Source organism: Cornus florida, unplaced genomic scaffold (assembly GCF_030987335.1).
Source record: "Cornus florida cultivar Cherokee Brave unplaced genomic scaffold, ASM3098733v1 CherokeeBrave_3.0.0_Hap2_Chr04, whole genome shotgun sequence".
In the NCBI taxonomy this organism is placed as follows: Eukaryota; Viridiplantae; Streptophyta; class Magnoliopsida; order Cornales; family Cornaceae; genus Cornus; species Cornus florida.
The window spans coordinates 3,514,492-3,535,473 of NW_026775574.1; the positions used below are offsets into that span (position 1 = coordinate 3,514,492).

Sequence of the window (20,982 nt, forward strand, 5' to 3'; positions counted from 1 at the left end):
CCATCCTTTAAACTTAGGGATATTACATTTGTTCATAGATATCTCTACAATTCTCTGGAAATTTGGATCAGGTATGGACTTGAAAGACTTTGAATAATTGCTCAATGATTTGTTTTTAGTTTTATTTTTTTTTGAAAATTAAAAAAATTTAAAAATATATATATATAGAAAAACTAGAAAAATTCAAAAAGATTTTTGTTTTAGATTATAGTTTTTTTTGGTTTGATTTGATCGTTGAGTGTTTCAAAGTGAGAAGCAATATTTCTAAAATATTTCAAGTTGAGAAACCATACTGTTATGTTCCTACCGGTTTTGACATTTCCTACCGGTTCCAACTTAAAAAAGTTCAAGCTTTATATTACTGAGTGAGCTTCTAAGCCTCAAACCAAAATTGTCTGAACATGAAATGCTTCCCAAATTGTCTCGCAAGGACAAAGGTAGAGGAATTGCATCTTCGCCACCTCCCAAGAGGGCTCGAATGAGAATCTCTATTCGTGAACAGCAAGAGGGTTCAACGGCTTCAAGGGACGCTTCAAGGGATGCTCCTATGCATTCTAGTTCGCCTTCTACTAAGATACCACCTGGGAATCCGTCCGTATCTGACACGGGGAAGATTCAGTTTGCTCGAGACCACTTCTACAATGAGCTTGCTTGGGATGTGTACAATGAAGTATACAAGGATGGTCCGATTAAGTCGGAACGAAATGTCAATTTGAAGAAGCTGGTAGACTATCTTGAGAAGAACAAGTGGTTGGTCTTTACCACGATGGGGAGTTCGTACAGTCCTGATCTTGTTCATTACTTCTACTCAAATATCCGTAAGGTTTATGATTCGGGATATTTTGAGTTGTTCTTGTTTGGGAAGGATTATGTAGTTCATCCTTAAGTGATTAGCTAAGTTCTTGGTATACCTAAGAATATCTCAAACACTGGCTATCGTCTTCCACTTGATCATTCTGGGTTGAAGTGGGATGATATTTGTAATGAGCTATGTGTGCCGGATTCACTAAGATTTTCCGACTGCATTCCCAATCGCTATCTCACAGATGAGGCGGCTATTCTAAATTTGTTTGCCATCTCAAATTTGGGTTACTTTGGGAAGAAAGATGTCATCTCTTCAGATCGTGCAGAGGTACTTTATCTCTTATCTATCAATGCAGAGATATATCTTGATTCTTCTATATATTGACTGATGGTTGCGTACTAGAAGAACAACACCAAAAAGAAGTCATCTCTATTCCCTATAATCATTATGGGGTTATATCAGCACTTTGAGATTCCTCTTCTTCCCCGTGCTCACCAGGTTGAGATTATGTCCGAGATGGATGTAAGGGCGTTCAACAAGTCTAAAACTGCACGAACTTTATCAAGGCAAGCTAGCAGGGGTACAATAGCTTCTACATCATCTCTTCCGGAGGTTATTCAGTTCTTTCCTACCAAGCTAGCATTTAACACACTACAACAAATAAGGGTTTTAATGACGAAATAATTTGTCACTAAAGCTTAAATTTTCGTCACTATATCTCTTTAGTGACGAAATAAGTTTCGTCACTAGGTCGTTGCTATATAATCGTCTCGGTTGATCTATAGTGACGAATTATAGTTTCGTTACTAAATCTAGGCTTTTAGTGACGACAGTTGTTTTGTCATTGATAGGTATACTTTTAGTGACGAAGCTGTTCGTCACAAGGTTGAGGACAAATACGATGCCGTATATGAATTAGTGACGATCAGTTGTTGTCAATATAGACTAGGTTGTGAGGATCTTCTTTTGTCACTAAAGACTTTTTGTGATTAATTTCTATATTATTAGCACCATTTGGTTTAGTCGTTAGATGGCCTTATAAGACTCAAATCTACTGTTCAATTAAATTTCTATACTATATTATATTCATTTCAACACAAAAATTGAAACAGTGTTGAATAAAACATCAAATATCATTACAAAATTGTATTACAATATTCGATTTGATTACAAAAGAGAACTACCCAATTGTACAACACAAATTCATACTAACAAGTAAAAAATAAACTCTCATTCCTTAAAAAATAAAAACACACACACACACAAAAGAACTCTCATGCCTTCATACTAGTCCTCTAATCTTAAAATTCTTCAAACTGTTTATGACTTTATGCACTTCGCCTTTGAATACAATAATTCCACACCAAGTCACTCCAGAAGCTGCAACAAAATTGATTTTTTTTTTTAGTAAATGGAACAATGGGGACTGTGAAAGTCAAACTTAAAAATTAAATAATACTTTGTATTTTCTAAGCAATTAATCTTGATTAAAATGAATTCCTTAAAAGAGATGCATATTATCAACATGAAAAATGAAATAACAAATACAAAGAATTATTTATCTAAGTCATCATCTCAACAAGTTCTTGGAAGTAACCTCATTGTTAGGGCTGCCCATTGCTTGCATTGAATTTTACTTAGCACCAACTGAATTTCCTGAGAAACATCAAATATCTCAATTATTACTTCTGTAAAACAAACACTAAAGGAAAGAATATTTATCACACAATAGGCTTACATGAAAGGTAGTCATTCTTCAAACTGTTTATGACTTTATGCATTTCGCCTTTGAATACAATAATTCCACACCAAGTCACTCCAGAAGCTGCAACAAAATTGATTTTTTTTAGTAAATGGAATAATGGGGACTGTGAAAGTCAAACTTAAAAATTAAATAATACTTTGTATTTTCTAAGCAATTAATCTTGATTAAAATGAATTCCTTAAAAGAGATGCATATTATCAACATGAAAAATGAAATAACAAATAAAAAGAATTATTTATCTAAGTCATCATCTCAACAAGTTCTTGGAAGTAAACATCAAATATCTCAATTATTACTTCTGTAAAACAAACACTAAAGGAAAGAATATTTATCACACAATAGGCTCACATGAAAGGCAGTCCTAATCCAAATTCTTTAAATAAGCCAGTTATTGATAGAACACCAGAGGAATATATAACAAAGAGAATATATAACTTAAAAAAAGATAAGAAGGAAATAAAACAAGAGAGATATACAAATGGCTAAACTAATCCAACAAAGATGAAACAAAAAAGCAAACAATCAGATGAAAGATTTGAAACCAAAAAATAAAATATACATCATCTGTAAATGTCAGCTGACAAAAAAAGAAAAGAAAAAAAAAAGAGCATAATTTTAAGAACCCGCTCCTACACACACATTCATTTAAACCCACAATATATACATATGAGAGAGAGAGAGAGAGAGAGTAAAGAAGCAATATATATATATATATATATATACATATAGATATATATATTGACCACAATAACCTATTTTTTGTTTTCCTTGAAGTGATATGCACTTATGCAATGCCACAATTATGATGCTTGCCGGAATGGTAAGACTTAAACCAAAAGCAAAAAAATTTAGTCAACTTAGAGATTTTATTTCGTAATCACATTGTTTTCTAATTTATGTGAGAGTTTAGTTTGAGGACACAATGCCAGAAGCAAAAGACAAGGAAGCTCACCCAATAACAGTTAACCACCATTATGAACTAACTTGTGAAACCAAACCCATGCTACCACATCCGTAGATTAGAACAATGTATTTTGAGACCTTCAATAGGCATCAAAGTGTTCCCTTGCTCCATCCTAGAAAAAAAAAAAAAAAAAAAAGAGTAAATGCAATAAAAATAAGTTAAACTATTAAGAAGCGTAAGAAATACCAATGTACCTTATCATAATGAGTATCAGTCATCATCACACACCATATGTGACATTTCACAAACTATATGGAAGGTCACATGAGAGAAGTTTCAATATAATAATAATAATAATTTAACTAAGTTTGGGTAGAGGGTATTCCCACTCCCACTCTTGTATATTAAAAGACTTAATACCCACTAACAGGATTGGCTTGAGCATACAATCTAAATGGCTCAATTAATAATACTACTTTAACCAATTGGATAACTATTTATTTTCCACTTATGGCCTAGTTCATCACTAGCTAAATCTAAAACAAAAATGATAATGGATAATTTTGTTGAGCAAAAAACCTTTTAATACTTAAAAGAACACATTGGATTTATACTCAAAATATATGTACATATTAAATTACTCATATTCAAATCAACTCTAATCTATGCTCTAGTGCGCTATTTTAGCTTGATGGATTGCCTGTTCTTCTTGAATGGAATGAATCAATGAGAATGGACAGAGGGGAACGGCAAATTAGAGATTCGTAACTAGTTGAAATTCTGACTTCTATATAAGCGATTATGTGTGAACGATTTCCTCGCTTTCTAGTTCGCTGATTGATTGAGGAGAAAAGTGGAATCAATTAAAATGCGTAGGCAAGAGAAAGACTTGAAAACATAAGATTTGGGGCAGCCATAGGTAGACTATGTATTGAGAAGTAGGGCTTCGGTAATGGGGGAAGATAGGGAGATAGAGAACATCAAAATTGCAGATGTAAATATATGACAAGATGTATAATTAGGGGGGCTTTCTTTGACAATCTAGGGTTTTACAACTATAAAACAAATTAAAACGTACCTCCAGAGTCCACATGCAACTCATATTCGGCCATGCTAATTGATGGAGCTCAAATTCGGCCATCTTGAACACGTTTTCAGCCAGCAAAATTGAAGGCCTATCCATGGATTGGGAGCTAGAGGTTGGGCGATCATGAAAGTTGTCGAACAGGTGACAGATATGGGTTACTTTATTTAGTGGGTGAAAAGTGGTTGAAAGGGAAGCCATTGAAATGGGTGGTAGCAAAGATGATGTTGGGGTAGATGGTGAGGGTTAGGAGAATCTTGTGAATGAAAAGCATATAATAGGGAAAAGACTAATACAACGCAGTTTGGTTTGATTTTTACTTATTCCTATATTATAAAATTGAAATATACCACATTATTAGAAACGACACAGTATTGCGCTAAAAATAGCAACGAAATATTTTTCGTCATTGAGTTCTTAAAGAAAAATCCCATGGAAAACATTTTTTGACAATGCGGGAATGCCAATCGAGTTTCCCACCGAGCTTTTAGCTACAAAATAATCATTTCGTCAATAAAAACTATACTTTTTGGGATGAAATAATAGTTTGTCACTAAAAATACCATTATTAATGACAAAAGAAGCTTTGTCACTAAAACATCGTCACGAAAGGCCCAATTTGTTGTAGTGACACTTTGGATGTCAACCTTCTCTACTCCTTGCTTCTTCAGAATCAGAAGGCGTTAATGGATGCCGTATTGGATCTTCAAGAATAAGTTCGTTTGCTTAAGGAGTAGAGGACAGGTAGTACATCCAAGGACGTATACAAGCCAGCTCCTCCAGATCCGTCACTTGTAGCTGAGGATGATAGGGATGAGGAGGCTGAGACATAGGAGGATGATGAGGATGACGGGGATGATGATGGTGGCAGTGGGAGTGACATTGATGGTGATGATATGGACATTCCGACATCTACAGTTTCGTTTGCTAGAGATGATCCTGATGCTTGATTCTATAGTTATATCATTCATGCATCTATTTTTTTTTTGCTTAGTTTATACATTGTCATGACTCGATATTTTGGTTATTATCTTTTGCTTTCTGATATGTATTAAACTTTTACTTGGTTTACTCTGCTTTAGTGTTATTTCTCTTTGATCTAAATTTGTCAATTTTGTTCCAAAAAGGGGGAGGACAAGGTTACATTAAGGGGGAGAAAATATCTAAAATTTTTGGATAATTAATTCAGGGGGAGTTTTTAACTTGTTTTATTAAACTTTCACGGGTAGTTCTGCTTGTTTCATGTGCAGGAATTCAGATGACATTTTGTCAAATAGCAAAAGAGAACAGAGATAAACAAATTACGTATTTCCTTAAACAATTGTAATTTATTTTTCTGTTTTGGATAGATTATAAATTGTTTTTAGAGTTTTGTTACGAAATTGCCAAATGGGGAGATTGTGAGATATATTTTTGTAAATTGGCATATTTCGGTAACAAAACAGTCCTAGTCGAGTTGTACTTTTAGTTACTTTATCAGACTTGACATCGACTGTGGAATTCAGAGGTTGACGGAAGAGGAAAGTTTTGTTGATCGTTGAAAAGGCAAGAAGGACGATTTAGACATCATTTCCCACTTAGGACACAAACATATACATGGTATATTTTCAGAGTTCCAAATATGAGTTTGGATTCTGTCAAGTGGGAACAGGTTCGAGATTTGGGAACTAGTTCCAGAAGCTACACTTCGAAGATTACTCACTGTCCTTTGTTACCTTGTTCTGCTGAATCCCTTTTTGATTCCACTTTCCTTCTAAAGTCCTATGCACAAGATTTCCTTTATTTTATGAAGGAATAGGACTTTGCAAACCTTTATATAAACCATGTCATACACAAGGTTTATTTCACGACTTTTAATCATTATTCATATATCATACAGAGCCTTAGGAAGAAAATCACTCCCAGAAAATCAAAGTTGATTTTTCTGTAGTCTTCCTAGAACATACACAAATTCACGTAGTTAGGTTAGAGTTGTGGAGTTCGAATCCTGATCGTGATCATACAGTTGTATTAACATCGATCAGACAAAGCAGATCTTCTTCTAAATCATTCAGACGATTGAAGAACAGAAGTAAGCGCAGTCACACTTTGAAAGGATTGGAGCATTCGTAGAGTGCTGTCTGATCTACCTACTACTCTTCTACAAATATCAAGTGTCAATCTAAGGTCAAGTTGCTATTGGACAAGGAGTCGCAAAGCCAGAGGATCGTCAGCTGTTGGTGTGGTGTAAAACGATAGGGTGTAAGTCAGAGTCAAAGTTCGGTATACTTTGTTTCAAGCATGGTGGATTGGTTTACTTTGGACTGCACAGTCCACAAGGTTTTTCCCATCACAGTTGACGTATTTTATCAACTGGGGTTTCCTCGCTAAAATCCTGGTGTCATCTCTAACTTTATACTTTACTTTATTTTATCTGTATGTGATTAATTATTTAATTGCTAAAAAATAAAATAAGTAAAGATCGTTAAGAACACAGATCTGTTTTATAAAACAAACAAAAACTTTCTGAGTAATTTTTGCTGCGTACGACTTACAATGATTGCCCAAAGGTTCCACTTTTTGGCCCAAAAACTTTGGATCGGATTCTTTGCAGGGTTGTCCATAGAAGAAAGAAAGTATGCAAGCTTTGAAAATGAAATTTCTCCCAAGAAACTAAGCAAAAAATGAAGAGTTGCCAGTTGCTGGTTTTAACACAAATAAGTGGATATATATAGTCCAGCTCTTGCACAAGTGGCTGTGCTTGTTGATGGGCTCTAATAGAACATCATCATCACAAGCAGAAGAATAAAGAAACAGTCTATGTAATCACTAATGGCAAGAAGAAAAGTGTCATGAAATACGAGGACTAATCACCTTATGATAGATCAGAAGGAATAAAAGAGCTAGTGCTGTCAAATGCACAAAGTGGAGAAAGCGTTATAGAAAAAAGGTACCAGAGTCTTGAATAGGCGAAATGTAAAAATAAGCGACACACACAGTATTCAAGAGATCAACTGGCAAAGACTAAATCCCTTAGCGGTTGTGAGAGGCAATTCGGGACAGAAAGGCAGCTACAAACTTGTTGCTCATACGAACACAAAATGTGGGAGCTTGTTTAAAAGTACATTAGAAAGATTGTACCAAACTGTTCACCTGGTAGAATTCTTATTAAGCAGAAATGTCAAAGGCTGAAATGAAAGCTCTTCTTGATCATGGGAAATCTACTTTATGTAAGAAAGGCAAACAGAGTTATCACTGAATGTATATGATTCATAGGTGTTAGTGGACATTTCGACTGCTAAATTGCTAGTTCTATGGAAGCTCTGGTTAGGAAATTCCTGAGATTGTTCAAAAGAGCACTGTAATTTCAGAACCTTGTGCACAAGCAAAAGTCTCTGGTTTATTTGGTTCGGAGTTTAAACACTACTAAGTCCATTTCTTAACTCCTTTTTATCAAATATTAGTCACCAAATCCAGCAGTATGAATTTTCGTCTGTGTTTTTCATAGTAATCATTGTACAGTCACATTTTAACGAAATAGTATGTAAGGGTTTGGATTTGTCTCAACCCTTTCTCTTGCTTAGGTTCTACCAGTTATGGGCACTTTTTCTAGAAGAACACGACAAATGGTTACTCTAACTTAACTATAAGTCCATATCAAGGAGACTAATACTATATTTTAACACACAATTAGACTGATTTGATTAGACATGTTTGCCTTGAATTATCTTCCAAATTCACACTTCAACTAAATAATTGTAAATTTGATTTGGTGATTTGTCAGGACCATTGCGTGCTTAAGCAAATATATTAGTGCATCAACCACAATATTTATTTTTGGGTTGGATAACCAATAAAATATAAATTAACTATCATATATAGTATATATTATTTAGCCTGATCTTTGAAATACGGTATTATTATTATATTTTTTTTGATAAATTATGTTTAGTTTTCTATACACTTTTTTATTATTATTATTTGAAAGATTTTCTATACACTTTATTGAATTTAATGTTGACAAGTTAACAAGGTAGCATGATTGTGGTTACAAATTTATTATTATTATTTTTTCTGTAAGTATGATACATGTATAGGAAGTGACATTATATAATATCATTTTTTAAGTGATTTTTTTTTATAGGACCATTATACATTCATGACTCTGGTTGCTCGATGCATAGAAAAATAATGGCTAGTATATATATTAAATACTAGGGGTATTTTGGTCACCAAAATGGGTATTTATGTCATTACGTTAAGAACTAATTTTTACATGACACACATGTACTGATTATTGATAATCAACCACAAATATGTAATGCATTGCTGCAAGTACAAGTTTCTACACATCCATATTTATATAACATATTATTCATTATTTTACATATCACTCATAAGAACTCCCCCCAAACTTTATTATAGCTAGTATTTGAAATACCAATCCATGACACTTTGTGCCTAGCTATTTCTGGAGATGAAGAGTTTCAATATCTTTGGTGGCATTAACACAGAAGTCCATCATTGTAGTTGGAAGGGAATTTAACACTGATTCAGTTCAGAAATAAACTTATAAATAGATAATAAAAACTCAAACAAAAATTCCCTAATATGTTGGAAGGGAATTTAACTTACAAATACTAAAATTTGGTGGATGCAAACAAATTATAAATTATACCAACACAATATCTGTAAGTATTTATCTTTATAAACCCAAATAATTTACATTGAGTAATAATGTGTCATCCTTCGCAATCTTTCACTTCTCTCTCTTCCTTCTTATAACTTTCTTTTTCCAGCCATTCAGGTTCCGATAAATCACAGAACCTGAAAGAATAATTTTTTGGAAAGAGATGAAAAATGTACCAGTGGATTGTCACGGTTTAATTCTAAACTTTGGGTTGTGAGTCAGATTTAGCTTTAAGGATTTATTCATCATAAATTTCTAAAACCAATTGGATTGATGGTTCCATGGCTGAAGAATTTGCAGTTCAAACGTTATGGAGAACTTACAGTCCAAATGGTCGAGTTTTTCAACTCGGATATCTCGGAGTATAAATACTAGGAGTATTTTGGTCACCAAAATGGGTATTTATGACATTTCATTAAGAACTAATTTTTACATGACACACATGTACTGATGAGTTTTGGTAGCTAAGGGTGGACTGCCTCCTGCAAAAATTTGAATAGTTGAAGAGGATTTCTTCTAAACATTAAGTAGTTGAAGAGGATTATCCTTCAATACATAGATTAAATGATATATATTTTTGTGAAAAAATTATAGTCAAAAGGAGTTTATGCAATTTTCCATTTCTTTAATTAATAATTCCGAGAGGTTGATTTAATTAACAAACTAAACAATGAAATTCAGAATTATATGAAATCAAAAAGTGGAATAAAAACATACACTTGGCGCTTAATGCATAACATCAAACACTACGTATATTACTAATTATTGATAAGCAACCACAAATATGTAATACACTGCTGCAAGTACAAGTTTCTACACACCCATATTTATATAACATATTATTCATTATTTTACATGTCACTCATAAGAGCTCACCCCAAACTTTATTATAGCTAGTATTTGACATATCACTCAATATTTATTCATGTACTTAGCAGCACCAATCCATGACACTTTGTGGCTACTTTTGGAGATGATGAGTTTCAATATCTTTGGTGACATTAACTAAAATGTCCATTATTGTAGCTGGATCTGGGACATCCGCTTTCAGCTTCTCGTATTCGAGAGTCCATGTCACAAGGTTACTTTCACCCTTAGCATCAACATGAACAGTAAGAATGAAGTTCTTGTACAGCTCAGTGAGATCTCCTTCAATTATCTTGAAAGTCACTGATTTCTTTTCGTCATCTACAGCTTCGATTATCTGCTTGGTATTCTTTACTTTTCCATCTATATATGATGTCACATTACAAAATGAGTAATAGATGGAAGAAATTTTGAAACTCTCTCTGGAGGATATATATATCTTTGTTAAAATAGTGGATAAATTAAGTTGCTCAAATATACTGCATTTAGTTTTCTTTCCATGTTTGTTGTTATTCCATCATATTACTAGCTAGCCACAAAATACTTTCTGACTCATTTTTGCAAACCTAGACTTAATCTCATAGATATTTGTTACCCAATAATGGATCGAGATAAACTCCACGTGGCAAACCGACGATAAACTCCATCAATAAAATCATGTGCCTTGTCTCCTCGTGTCTAACAGTAAATAAACTATGCAATGTGCTACATCACCAGATACAAGACCCAGCAATAATTGAACGTTTGTATGAGATAAAATTGTGGGTTCCACCCACGTAACTTACAATCTAAAAAAAAAAAAAATCAAAGAATTAGGTGTGCGAAGAGGTGTGCATGATTTGGTGGCCAATGTGTATGCAGTGCACTGAGTGATTCGTTAGCTTTTCGGAAATCTAAATAAACAAAATATATTTTGGGGATATACACAATATAATTATGCATTCTGCCTTTGGGGATATACACGAATTGACAGCGCAAATAAGGGAGATTTCCCTTTGAGATGGACAGTACAACTAACCAAGAGGAGAGATCGGTTTCACGGGTTTATGAAGGTACTCTTTACTACTTATCTATTTAGTGTTTCCTTTTTTATTAATCCGGTAAGTAATGTTTGAGAAGGGTTGATTGTAGTAAAGATAGATATTTTTATTTCGGGATTTTCCCTTATTTATTGTAATTTCTCAAGTTAATGCTAGATATGGGAATATCTAGAGATGGTGCAGGAATTCTCCAAGATGATTAGAACAATACTGTAAGAAGTTTTGAGAAGTAGTGAGAACAGTTACGATATAAATTTGAAAACAACATCATACTCCATGATTTTATTAGTGGGGTTTATCGTTGGTTTGCCACATGATTGTTACCCTCTACGCTGAGAGGTTTTTCCACGTATATCTTCGGTATTATTTTATATTTCCTGCATCATTTACTGTTTATACTTTTAACAGCCCAAAGATTTGGCACTAACAGAAACACTCATAGCCTATACACTTAACACCATTAAATAGAGAATTTAACATAGTTATATATATAGTTGTAAAAAACGAACACCCGCCTTACATATATAGTTGTAAAAAAGAACACACGCGACTCGTGAGGATCCTGATTCCTAAGTAATTGCATATATTCTAACTTGTATAAGCCAGAGGCTAGTGAAATGGAGATCCGAAACAAAACTGAAGAAGTGAGATAATTAAGTTTGACATATATAACATATATATATATATTTTCTCGGTAAGTATGTTTACATGTGTATTTGTGTTGTGTATATAACTATATATAGAAATGGTGTCGTCCTTACCGTGGACATATTTCCAGCTGATGACGGAGCCTACAGTTCCCCAATCACCTTCATGCAGATTAACAGCCTTAACTTTATCAGGGCAGATGTTGGATATGCCGTGTGGTTTTCTGAACATATCATGAAACAAATCACCATCAGACTTGATCTCTGTTTGGCTTACCAACTTACCGGTAAGAGCCATCTCTTCCAAGAACTAACCAAGGGTTTACAGAGCAGAAATGGAGGCAAGATGTGGGAGAACGTACTTGGCCCTTTGGCCTTTATATAGTAGATTCTGGTTAATCAATTTTTTTAACGTTTAGTAATTTCGATGTGACACATTGTAGTGCTCACCTTAAGATATACTCCTGCGCGCGTATTTTTACTATTTCTGCTCAAATGACATGATTCAACCACTAATAGTACTTGGATATTCTACACTCATCTCCTAATTGTTGGAAATAGTGGCCTAATTATACACGTAACACTATACTATTTGGAAGAGAATAAAAATAGAGAAAAATACTTTTTATTTCACTTGATTGAAAATGAGTACAATGCATGGATTTATATAGACTTCAAAACATAAATGTAAATGAAAATTAACACCCCACTAACATATCATTTAGTAGGTAAAACTCCCACTAACCCACTAACATGACCATTTACTAGTTGTAACTCTCATACCCCCCACTAACTCTAATAAAAAACTCACATAAATATAAAATACCAAATAAAGAAATTTCCATGACCTTCAAAGACATTTTAAAAATAAAATAAAGTTTAATTTCTAACACCCCCCTTAAACTTGATTTTTTTTCAACTCCAAGCAAACTCCTTAACTTGTGAAAATCTGCAAACTTGAGGGGCTTGGTGAAATTATCCGCAACTTGATCTTGTGACTTGATGAACTTGAGCTCCACCTCCTTCTTGGTTATGTATTCTCTAATGAAATGAAATCTTGTATCAATATGCTTGCTTCGTTCATGAAATACTGGATTCTTGGCCAAAGCAATTGCTGATTTGTTGTCCATAAAAATCTTCGTTGACTCTTCTTGTAGCATGTGTAATTCTTTCAACAAATTCCTCAACCAAATTGCTTGACAAACACATGAAGTGGCTGCAACATATTCCGCTTCACAAATTGAGAGGGTGACAATGGGTTGCTTCTTTGAACACCATGTAAAAGCAACATTTCCCATGAAAAAACAATAACCAGAAGTACTTTTTCTATCATCCAAATCTCCGGCCCAATCACTATCAGAATAACCCACAAGCTTAAAATCATTAGTAAATGAATAGAATAATCCAAAATTAAGGGTACCTTTGATGTAACGAAGAATCCTTTTAGCCGCCTTGAAATGAGTTATGGTGAGTCTTTCCATAAACCGACTAACAAGCCCAACTGCAAATAATATGTCCGGCCTTGTGCATGTTAAGTATCTCAAGCTTCCAACAAGACTTTTGAAAAATGTTGGATCCACCGTCTCTCCATCTTCATCTCTTGACAATTTAATTCCAACTTCCATGGGTGTGTTCACTAATTTACAATCTTCCATCTTGAATTTCTTAAGAATTTTCTTAGCATAGTCTTTTTGGTGAATGAAAATTCCATCCTTCATTTACTTGACCTCAATGCCAAGATAATAAGCCATGATGTCAATATCTGTCATCTCGAACTCTCGAGCCATAACCTTCTTGAAATCTTCAAACATTTTTGGATTGCTACCTGTGAAGATTAAATCATCCACATACAAGCAAACAAAAAATACATCTCCATTCTCACTTACTTTAGAGTAAAGAGCATGTTTATATGGGCACTTTGAAAAATTATTGTCTTGAAAATATTTGTTAATTCGCTTATTCCACGCCCTTGGTGCTTGCTTCAAGCCATATAAAGCCTTTTTCAATTTCAAGACTCTGTTTTCTTGCCCCTTTACAACATAATCCATGGGTTGTTGAACATACACCTCTTTTTCAAGAAACCCATACAAGAAAGCCGATTTCACATCCATTTGGTGGATTCTCCAATTGTTCTGGGCTGCCAAAGAAATTAATAATCTAATTGTTTCCAAACGAGCTACGGGTGCAAATACCTCATCATAGTCAATCCCGGGCTTTTGGTTGTACCCCTTGGCGACCAATCTTGCTTTATATTTTTCTACTTCACCATTTGTATTCTTCTTTGCTTTATATACTCATTTGACACCAATTGCCTTTTGCTCTTTTGGAAGTGTAGCAAGCTCACATGTGTCATTCTTCTCTATGGATTTAATTTCTTTATCCATAACATTTCTCCATTTTTTCTCTTGTGCCGCCTCTTCAAATCCTACGGGTTCATAATCCGCAAAGAGACAAAAAAGTGTTAAATCACCTAACCTTTCCGTTACCTCATCTGTTTCGTCATATATGTCACGAAGACTCCTCATGCAAAGTGGTGGTGTCACTTGAACTTGATGATGATGGAGTTGATTGATCTTGAATTGATGGTGGTGGAGGTGATGTTGGTGGAGAAATGGGCTGCTCTATGCTTTCATTTTCTTGCTCTTCGTCAGAAATTGGAAAAATATTATAATCTTCATTTGGAGTGTTCCAATCCCATGTGACTCCCTCTTCGAATTCAATATCTCTACTAATGACAATCTTCACATTACTTGGATTGTACAACTTGTAGCCTTTGGAACTTGCATCATAGCCAATGAACACCATTTTTTCACTTTTGTTGTCTAACTTGGTCTTCCTTTCATCCGGCACGTGCACATGGGCAATGCTCCCAAAAACCCGCAAATGAGAGACACTTGACTTTCTTCCGCTCTATGTTTCTTGTGATGTTTTGTTTTGCACACTTCTAGTAGGACACCGGTTGGACAAGTACACCGCATAATCAACCGCTTCAGCCCAAAATTCTTTAGGCATTTCCTTGCTTTTCAACATGCTTCGAGCCATATTGAGAATGGTTCTGTTCTTCCTTTCTGCAACTCCATTTTGTTGGGGCGATCTCGGAACCGTTAAAGGATGGTGAATTCCATTTTCTTCACAAAATTTTTTGAAATTATTTGATATGAATTCACCACCTCTATCGGATCAAAGAGCCTTTACATCATAGCCACTTTGTTTTTCAACAAGTGATTTAAATTTCTTAAAAATTCCATACACCTCCGATTTTTGCTTAAGAAAATACACCCATGTTTTTTTGGCTAAAATCATCAATGAATAATAAAAAAATAATTATTCTTACCAAATAATGATGGAGAAATTGGATCACAAACATCCGGATGGATAAGTTGTAGTGGCGCCGTAGCTCTTGTGGTAGCTTCTTTAGGAAAACTTTTCCTTAATTGCTTTCCAACGAGACATCCTTCACATAATTGATTTGGATTGCTAATGAAAGGCAATCCCTTCACCATCTTCTTTTTGGCTAACAACTCTAATCCTCCAAAATTCAAGTGCCCAATTCTCAAGTGCCAAAGCCAAGTTAAATCATTAACACAAGCTTTCAAACATTTAGCCTCGTCGGCTTGAATATTTAGCAAAAACATCCGGTTCTTTGTCATTGGAACCTTGGCAGTCAAATTATCCAATGGGTCTCTTATCGAAAAACTACAATCCTTCATAGAAATATTGTAGCCTTTTTCTAAGAGTCGTCCCAAACTCAAAATATTGTTCTTCAAATTAGGCACATAATAAACATTAGAGATAAATTGCTGATGCACATTCCTCAAACGAATCAATATTTTACCTTTTACCGGAATTTGTGGTAAGTCTCCAAATGTCACCTTGCCATTTATTGATTCATCAATATCAACGAACTTCTCTTTGCTACCACACATATGGTTGCTAGCACTGGTGTCAAGATACCACACATCTTCTTGATCACTCCTTTCACCTTTGTATGCCAACAACAAAGTAGGCTCCACTTCTTCATCAACATAATTAGCCTTTTCTTCAATATCGTTAGCAACATTTCTACATTCCGAAGCATAATGACCATACTTTTGACAATTATAACATTGAATTTGAAACTTATCATACCTCCTTTCATATGACCTTGAGTAATTTCCTCTACCACGACCTCTTATTTGTTGTGAGTCATGGATTTTTTCTTCATTGTTGGTTGTGTGTTAACCGCTTCTTTCTCCTCTTCCACGGCCTCTTCCTCTTCCTCGGCCACGTGCATTTCCACGTCTTCGGCCCATTTGATTTCCTCCATGTTTTTTGTCTCTTTCGTTCAACGAAAACTTTGTTTGTAGCACTTGCTCCAAAGCTTCTTGTTTCTTCACCACCTTTTCTTCATGAGCTTGTAACGAACCCATGAGTTGATCAATAGTCATGGAATCCAAATCCTTTGACTCTTCAATGGCTACAACAATGTAGTTGAATTTGGAATCCAACGACCGAAGGATCTTTTCAACGACCCTTGTATCAATCATGGTGGTTTCGCCATATCTCCTTAGTTGATTTACAATAGCTAGGACCCTCGAAAAATAATCTGAAATTGATTCAAATTCCTTCATATGCAATGCTTCAAATTCGCCCCGTAACATTTGGAGGCGAACCTTCTTCACTTTTTCAACTCCGTGGAAGGAATTTTGAAGAATCTCCCATAGTTGCTTTGCATTTTCTGCACTAACAACTCTTTGTAGTATTCCATCATCCAAACATTGACGGATGGCCATCACTGCCTTTTTGTCCTTCTTTCTTATGGCTTGTAAAACATCTTTTTCGGCTTGAGACAAAATTGCCTCATCTTCTGGCTCATCATAACCTTTGGAAACAACTTCCCACACATCTTGTGCTCCCAAAATTGCCTTCATACGAATACACCAATTTTCATAGTTATCTTTGGTGAATCGGGGCATTTGAAATGGAACCGAATTGTTTGCCATTTCTTCTCTCTCTCACAAACTAGCTCTGATACCACTTTGTTGGAAATAGTGGCCTAGTTACACACACAACACTATAATATTTGGAAGAGAATAAAAATAAAGGAAAACACTTTTTATTTCACTTGATTGAAAATGAGTACAATGCATGGATTTATATAGGATTCAAAACATAAATGTAAATGAAAATTAACACCCCACTAACATATCATTTAGTAGGCAAAACTCCCACTAACCCACTAACATGACCATTTAGCAGGCCAAACTCCCACTAACCCATTAACATAACCATTTACTAGTTGTAACTCTCATGCCCCCCACTAACTCCAATAAAAAAACACCCATGACCTTCAAAGACATTTTAAAAATAAAATAAAGTTTAATTTCTAACACTAATTAATTAATTAAGAAGAAGAAGAAGAGTATAACTTAATTTGAAGATGTATTAGTGTCAAGTGGTAGGAGACATGTTGATGTTGTTCATATTCATTTTGACGGATCCTAGAAAAACTTACAATTAAAAGATCAGATATGTATTTGGAGTGGCTTCTAATTTCTTGGATGTCTTTTCTCAAATCTGAATGTTTTTCACTTAGGCTCAGTTTGTTTCGACCTAAAATATTTTCTTCGAAAAAGAATTTTCTTTTTCAGATAAAATATATATCTTTTATTTTTACTTTTTCGATATTTGGCAAAAGTCTAGATGAAGATTGGCAGCACGTGTAAACTAACTTGTCAAAAATTAATAGGTATGTTATTTTTGTTAGGTTTTAATATAATCTTTTCTTCTTAAATATATTATGACAACTAAACATCAGAAAATGAAAAAAATATTTTCTAAAAAATATTTTACATCCAAACAAACAAACAAAAAAATCCTTCATAAATGGAATGACAACTTGATGCTTGCCCCAACACCACCTTTAGTATAGGATATAGGACCACCAAGGGCACTATCATAGCTTATGAGATATAATTTTGGTAATTGGATAATTTTGGTGTCAAAACAAGTCCAATCGAGTTGTAATTTTTAAGTTACTATATCAAGATCGAGATCAGCTACAGAATTAAAAAGTTGTTCAAGTTTGATAAACTATAATCTACGAAAAAGGCATGACCAACACTTTAGGAAGTTATTTCTCACTTAGGACACTATACATAAATGGTATGCTTCTTTAAGAAGTTATTTCCCATTTATCACACTATACATACATGGTATGTTTATTCAAAGTTTTGAAAACATTATTTTTCCAAACTGTTAAGCCTTCTCTTACAATTTTGGATTTTAGTTTCCTATTCTCTCTAAACATTCTATTTGGTATAGACTTTCTTCCAAAATCCTATGCATGAAATTGAATTGTTTTTAAAGTACAATTAGGTTTTTAAAAGTCTATAAATATATACTTTCTCTCTTAAACCTTTAGGGCTTAAAAATATATATTTTTGTAATTGAGAGAATTGTTTGAAAAAGATTTTTATTCAGAAAATCAATGTGCTTTTTTCTTATTTTATTTTTGAGAGCACACACATAAATACAAGACTAATTTAGGAGTATTGTTCTCTATCTCATCAGAATTGGAGCATAATTAAATATTTATAAATTCCGAAAAGTATAATTCATTCGTTCTTCATCAAATTCAGATCTTGAAAAAAAATGATGAAGCGATCACACTTTGAAGGAGTTAAAGCATTTGTGGAGTGTTCTTTGATCTACCTGCAACTCTTCTACAAAGATCAACAGTAAGCCTGAGGTCGAGAGTTGCTGGACAGGGGAGTCGCAAAGTCAGAGATTGTTAGCGATTGGTTTTTGGTAGATATTCGAGAGTCCATGTTACAAGGTTACTTTCACCCTCAGCTAGGGGCCGAGCCCGTGTATGCCCGAGGGGGCACTTACCCCCTTTGGCCTGGCCTGCCTACTATATATATAGAAATTTTTTAAAATTTTATATGTGTATAAATAGAATTTTTTATATAATGCCCCCCTGAAATTATTAGTTTTTAAAATCATTTCTTATTTTTCTAGTTATTTCCTAATTTACTCTTCAAATTCCTTAATTAAAAAAAAAAGTTAAATTTTCCTTGTTAAATTTAAATTTTAATTGTTTCCTTTTTAAGTTGCCATTTTTCTTACTTTTTTTTTTCTTATTTTTCTTCCCTTCAACTCCTTTAAATAATTTTTTTTTTTTTTAACATTGTGCACCCCATAAACTAAAATCCTGGCTCCACCCCTGCCCTCAACATCGACATGAGCAATAAAAATGAAGCTCTTGTACAGGTCAGTGAGATCTCCTTCAATTACCTTGAAAGTCACTGATTTCTTTTGGTCATCTATGGCTTCGAATATCTCCTTTGTAATCTTTTCTTTTCCTTCTATATATGATATATATTGTGAAATGTAAATTTGTAAATTGACTAATTTCGTTGTCAAAACAAGTTCGATTGAGTTAAAAAAATTCCAGTTCGAATTTTCAAGATTCAAAATCGGAAGCAGAATTGAAGAAGTTTAAGTGTTATATTTCAATACACTCTATGTATGATGATGAGAATAATGCTTTAAGAAGGCAAGTGAGTGTGTGAGGACACTTGGTTGGTTCAAAATTAGGCTTTGAGAGAATTTTGGCATTCTGCCTAACTTAAACCTAACTTGAACCGGTTCAGTAAAACTTGAACCAGTTCAACTTTTGAGATTTTTTAGTGGTATTCTAGTCTGGCTGACTTAAACCGATTCAGCCCCACTTGAACTGGTACAAGTTTTCAACATTGTTTTTTCAAAAACACTTTTAGCTAACTTGAACTAGTTCTGCCCCATTTGAACCGCTTCAAGTCCTTTGTATCTTTTTGGTAACTTTGGTTTCTGGTTTGTTTTGAATATATGAATTTTCAATTAATCTCATCGGAAATGGAGTTTAATTGAAAATTCAAATATTTCGAGAAGCAAGATTTATCTACCTTTACATAAAATTAAGATGTGACGAAGAAAATTTTCTAATCACACTTTGAAGGGATCAAGACACTTGTAGAGTATTGTTGATTTAATAGTAATCCTTCTACAAGGTTCCATAAATATTTCCATAAACCTGATTTATCAACAATCCTTCTACAACGTTCCATAAACCAGATTTCGTTTCCATGTTTGTTGCTATTCTTTCATATTACTAGCTTGCCACATTTATGCAAACCTCGACATAAATCTCATAAATATTTGTTACCAACAACGGATCTAGATAAACTCCACGTAACAAATCGATGACAAACTTCACTAATAAAATCACGTCCCTTGTCACGTTGTTTGCATTTTATGGGTTGTTCTGGCCAAAGGCCTACTTAATAAATTTCAATTATTAATACATTGTTTAATCTTTTTAATAAATAAATAAAAACAAACTACGTACAATGTTACATCACGAGATACAAGACTCAACAATAATCTAACACTTATACAATACATTTACATCAAAGATGAAATTGTGTTTGATGTAATTGTGAGTTCCATAAACTTTACTTACAAACTAGAAAGAAAATAAAAAGAGCTAGGTGCATGTTGAGGCCACATCGCAAGTAACAAATATTTAATAGTTTTCAAGATTTTGTCCATCTGGATAAATTTTATTTTAATATATTTTATTTTAGTTTAATCTGGATAAATTTTATAGTCAATCTTGCTCTTTAGGCGCCTCCTTTTTTTTTTTTGGGTAGATTTAGAAATATTCGGATTACTAATTTTGATTTGGCATTTTTCTTTTACAATATTATTTTTTCCCCAATGCTTATTATTACATTTGATGGATACAATCATCAATGTCTCACAAAGAGTTGTTTATCCATTTCATTAGATTTACCGAATCATACTTAGATCGGCAATTGACATATAACGTACATATCTTAAATAATTCTAGTAATATATATGATGGATTGGAATACTATATTTTATTACTTTTAAAGTTAATGTTTTATATTTGTAACATGTTAGACTCATGAGTCCCATGTGGGTCCCATCACAATTGACGCCGGCGAGGTTTAGAGTGTCTTTGCCGCTTTCTACCCTTTCAGCTGCATTATTGACTTTACTAACCACACAACACATGTCATTATCAAAATCTAAAAGATGACACATTGCTCGTGAGTATTGGATGCTACGGGACACCGAGGATATGATAACCGATCATTGGATACTAAGAAATAACTATTTTCTATTGGGTGGAGATGCGGTACTTCCCTGATA

The 20,982-nt window shown here is 33.8% G+C and overlaps 1 protein-coding gene, 1 long non-coding RNA gene and 1 pseudogene across 2 annotated transcripts; all 3 read right to left on the bottom strand.

The window, feature by feature from the left end:
• Positions 1-1,846: 1,846 nt before the first annotated feature.
• LOC132302516 (uncharacterized) lies at positions 1,847-4,790 on the bottom strand. Its single transcript, XR_009480846.1, has 4 exons — positions 3,523-4,790; positions 2,544-2,630; positions 2,403-2,461; positions 1,847-2,185 (listed from the first exon to the last, which is right to left on the bottom strand). It is a non-coding gene; the product is annotated as an uncharacterized LOC132302516 (long non-coding RNA).
• A 5,171-nt stretch (positions 4,791-9,961) lies between these two features.
• Positions 9,962-12,130, bottom strand: LOC132302514 (kirola-like). Its single transcript, XM_059799398.1, has 2 exons — positions 11,896-12,130; positions 9,962-10,457 (listed from the first exon to the last, which is right to left on the bottom strand). Exons 1-2 carry the CDS (start codon positions 12,077-12,079, stop codon positions 10,189-10,191), a joined length of 453 nt encoding a protein of 150 aa, XP_059655381.1. The 5' UTR covers positions 12,080-12,130; the 3' UTR covers positions 9,962-10,188.
• Positions 12,131-12,364: 234 nt separating this feature from the next.
• LOC132304622 (uncharacterized mitochondrial protein AtMg00810-like) lies at positions 12,365-13,892 on the bottom strand (annotated as a pseudogene).
• Between the last annotated feature and the right edge of the window lie 7,090 nt (positions 13,893-20,982).

Excerpts from the sequence above, each read along its gene's own strand:
- LOC132302514 (XM_059799398.1), bottom strand. The coding sequence starts at position 12,079 with ATGGCTCTTACCGGTAAGTTGGTAAGCCAAACAGAGATCAAGTCTGAT. Across the intron at positions 10,458-11,895 it reads CAGCTGGAAATATGTCCACG|ATGGAAAAGTAAAGAATACC; the intron begins GTAAGGACGACA and ends CATCATATATAG.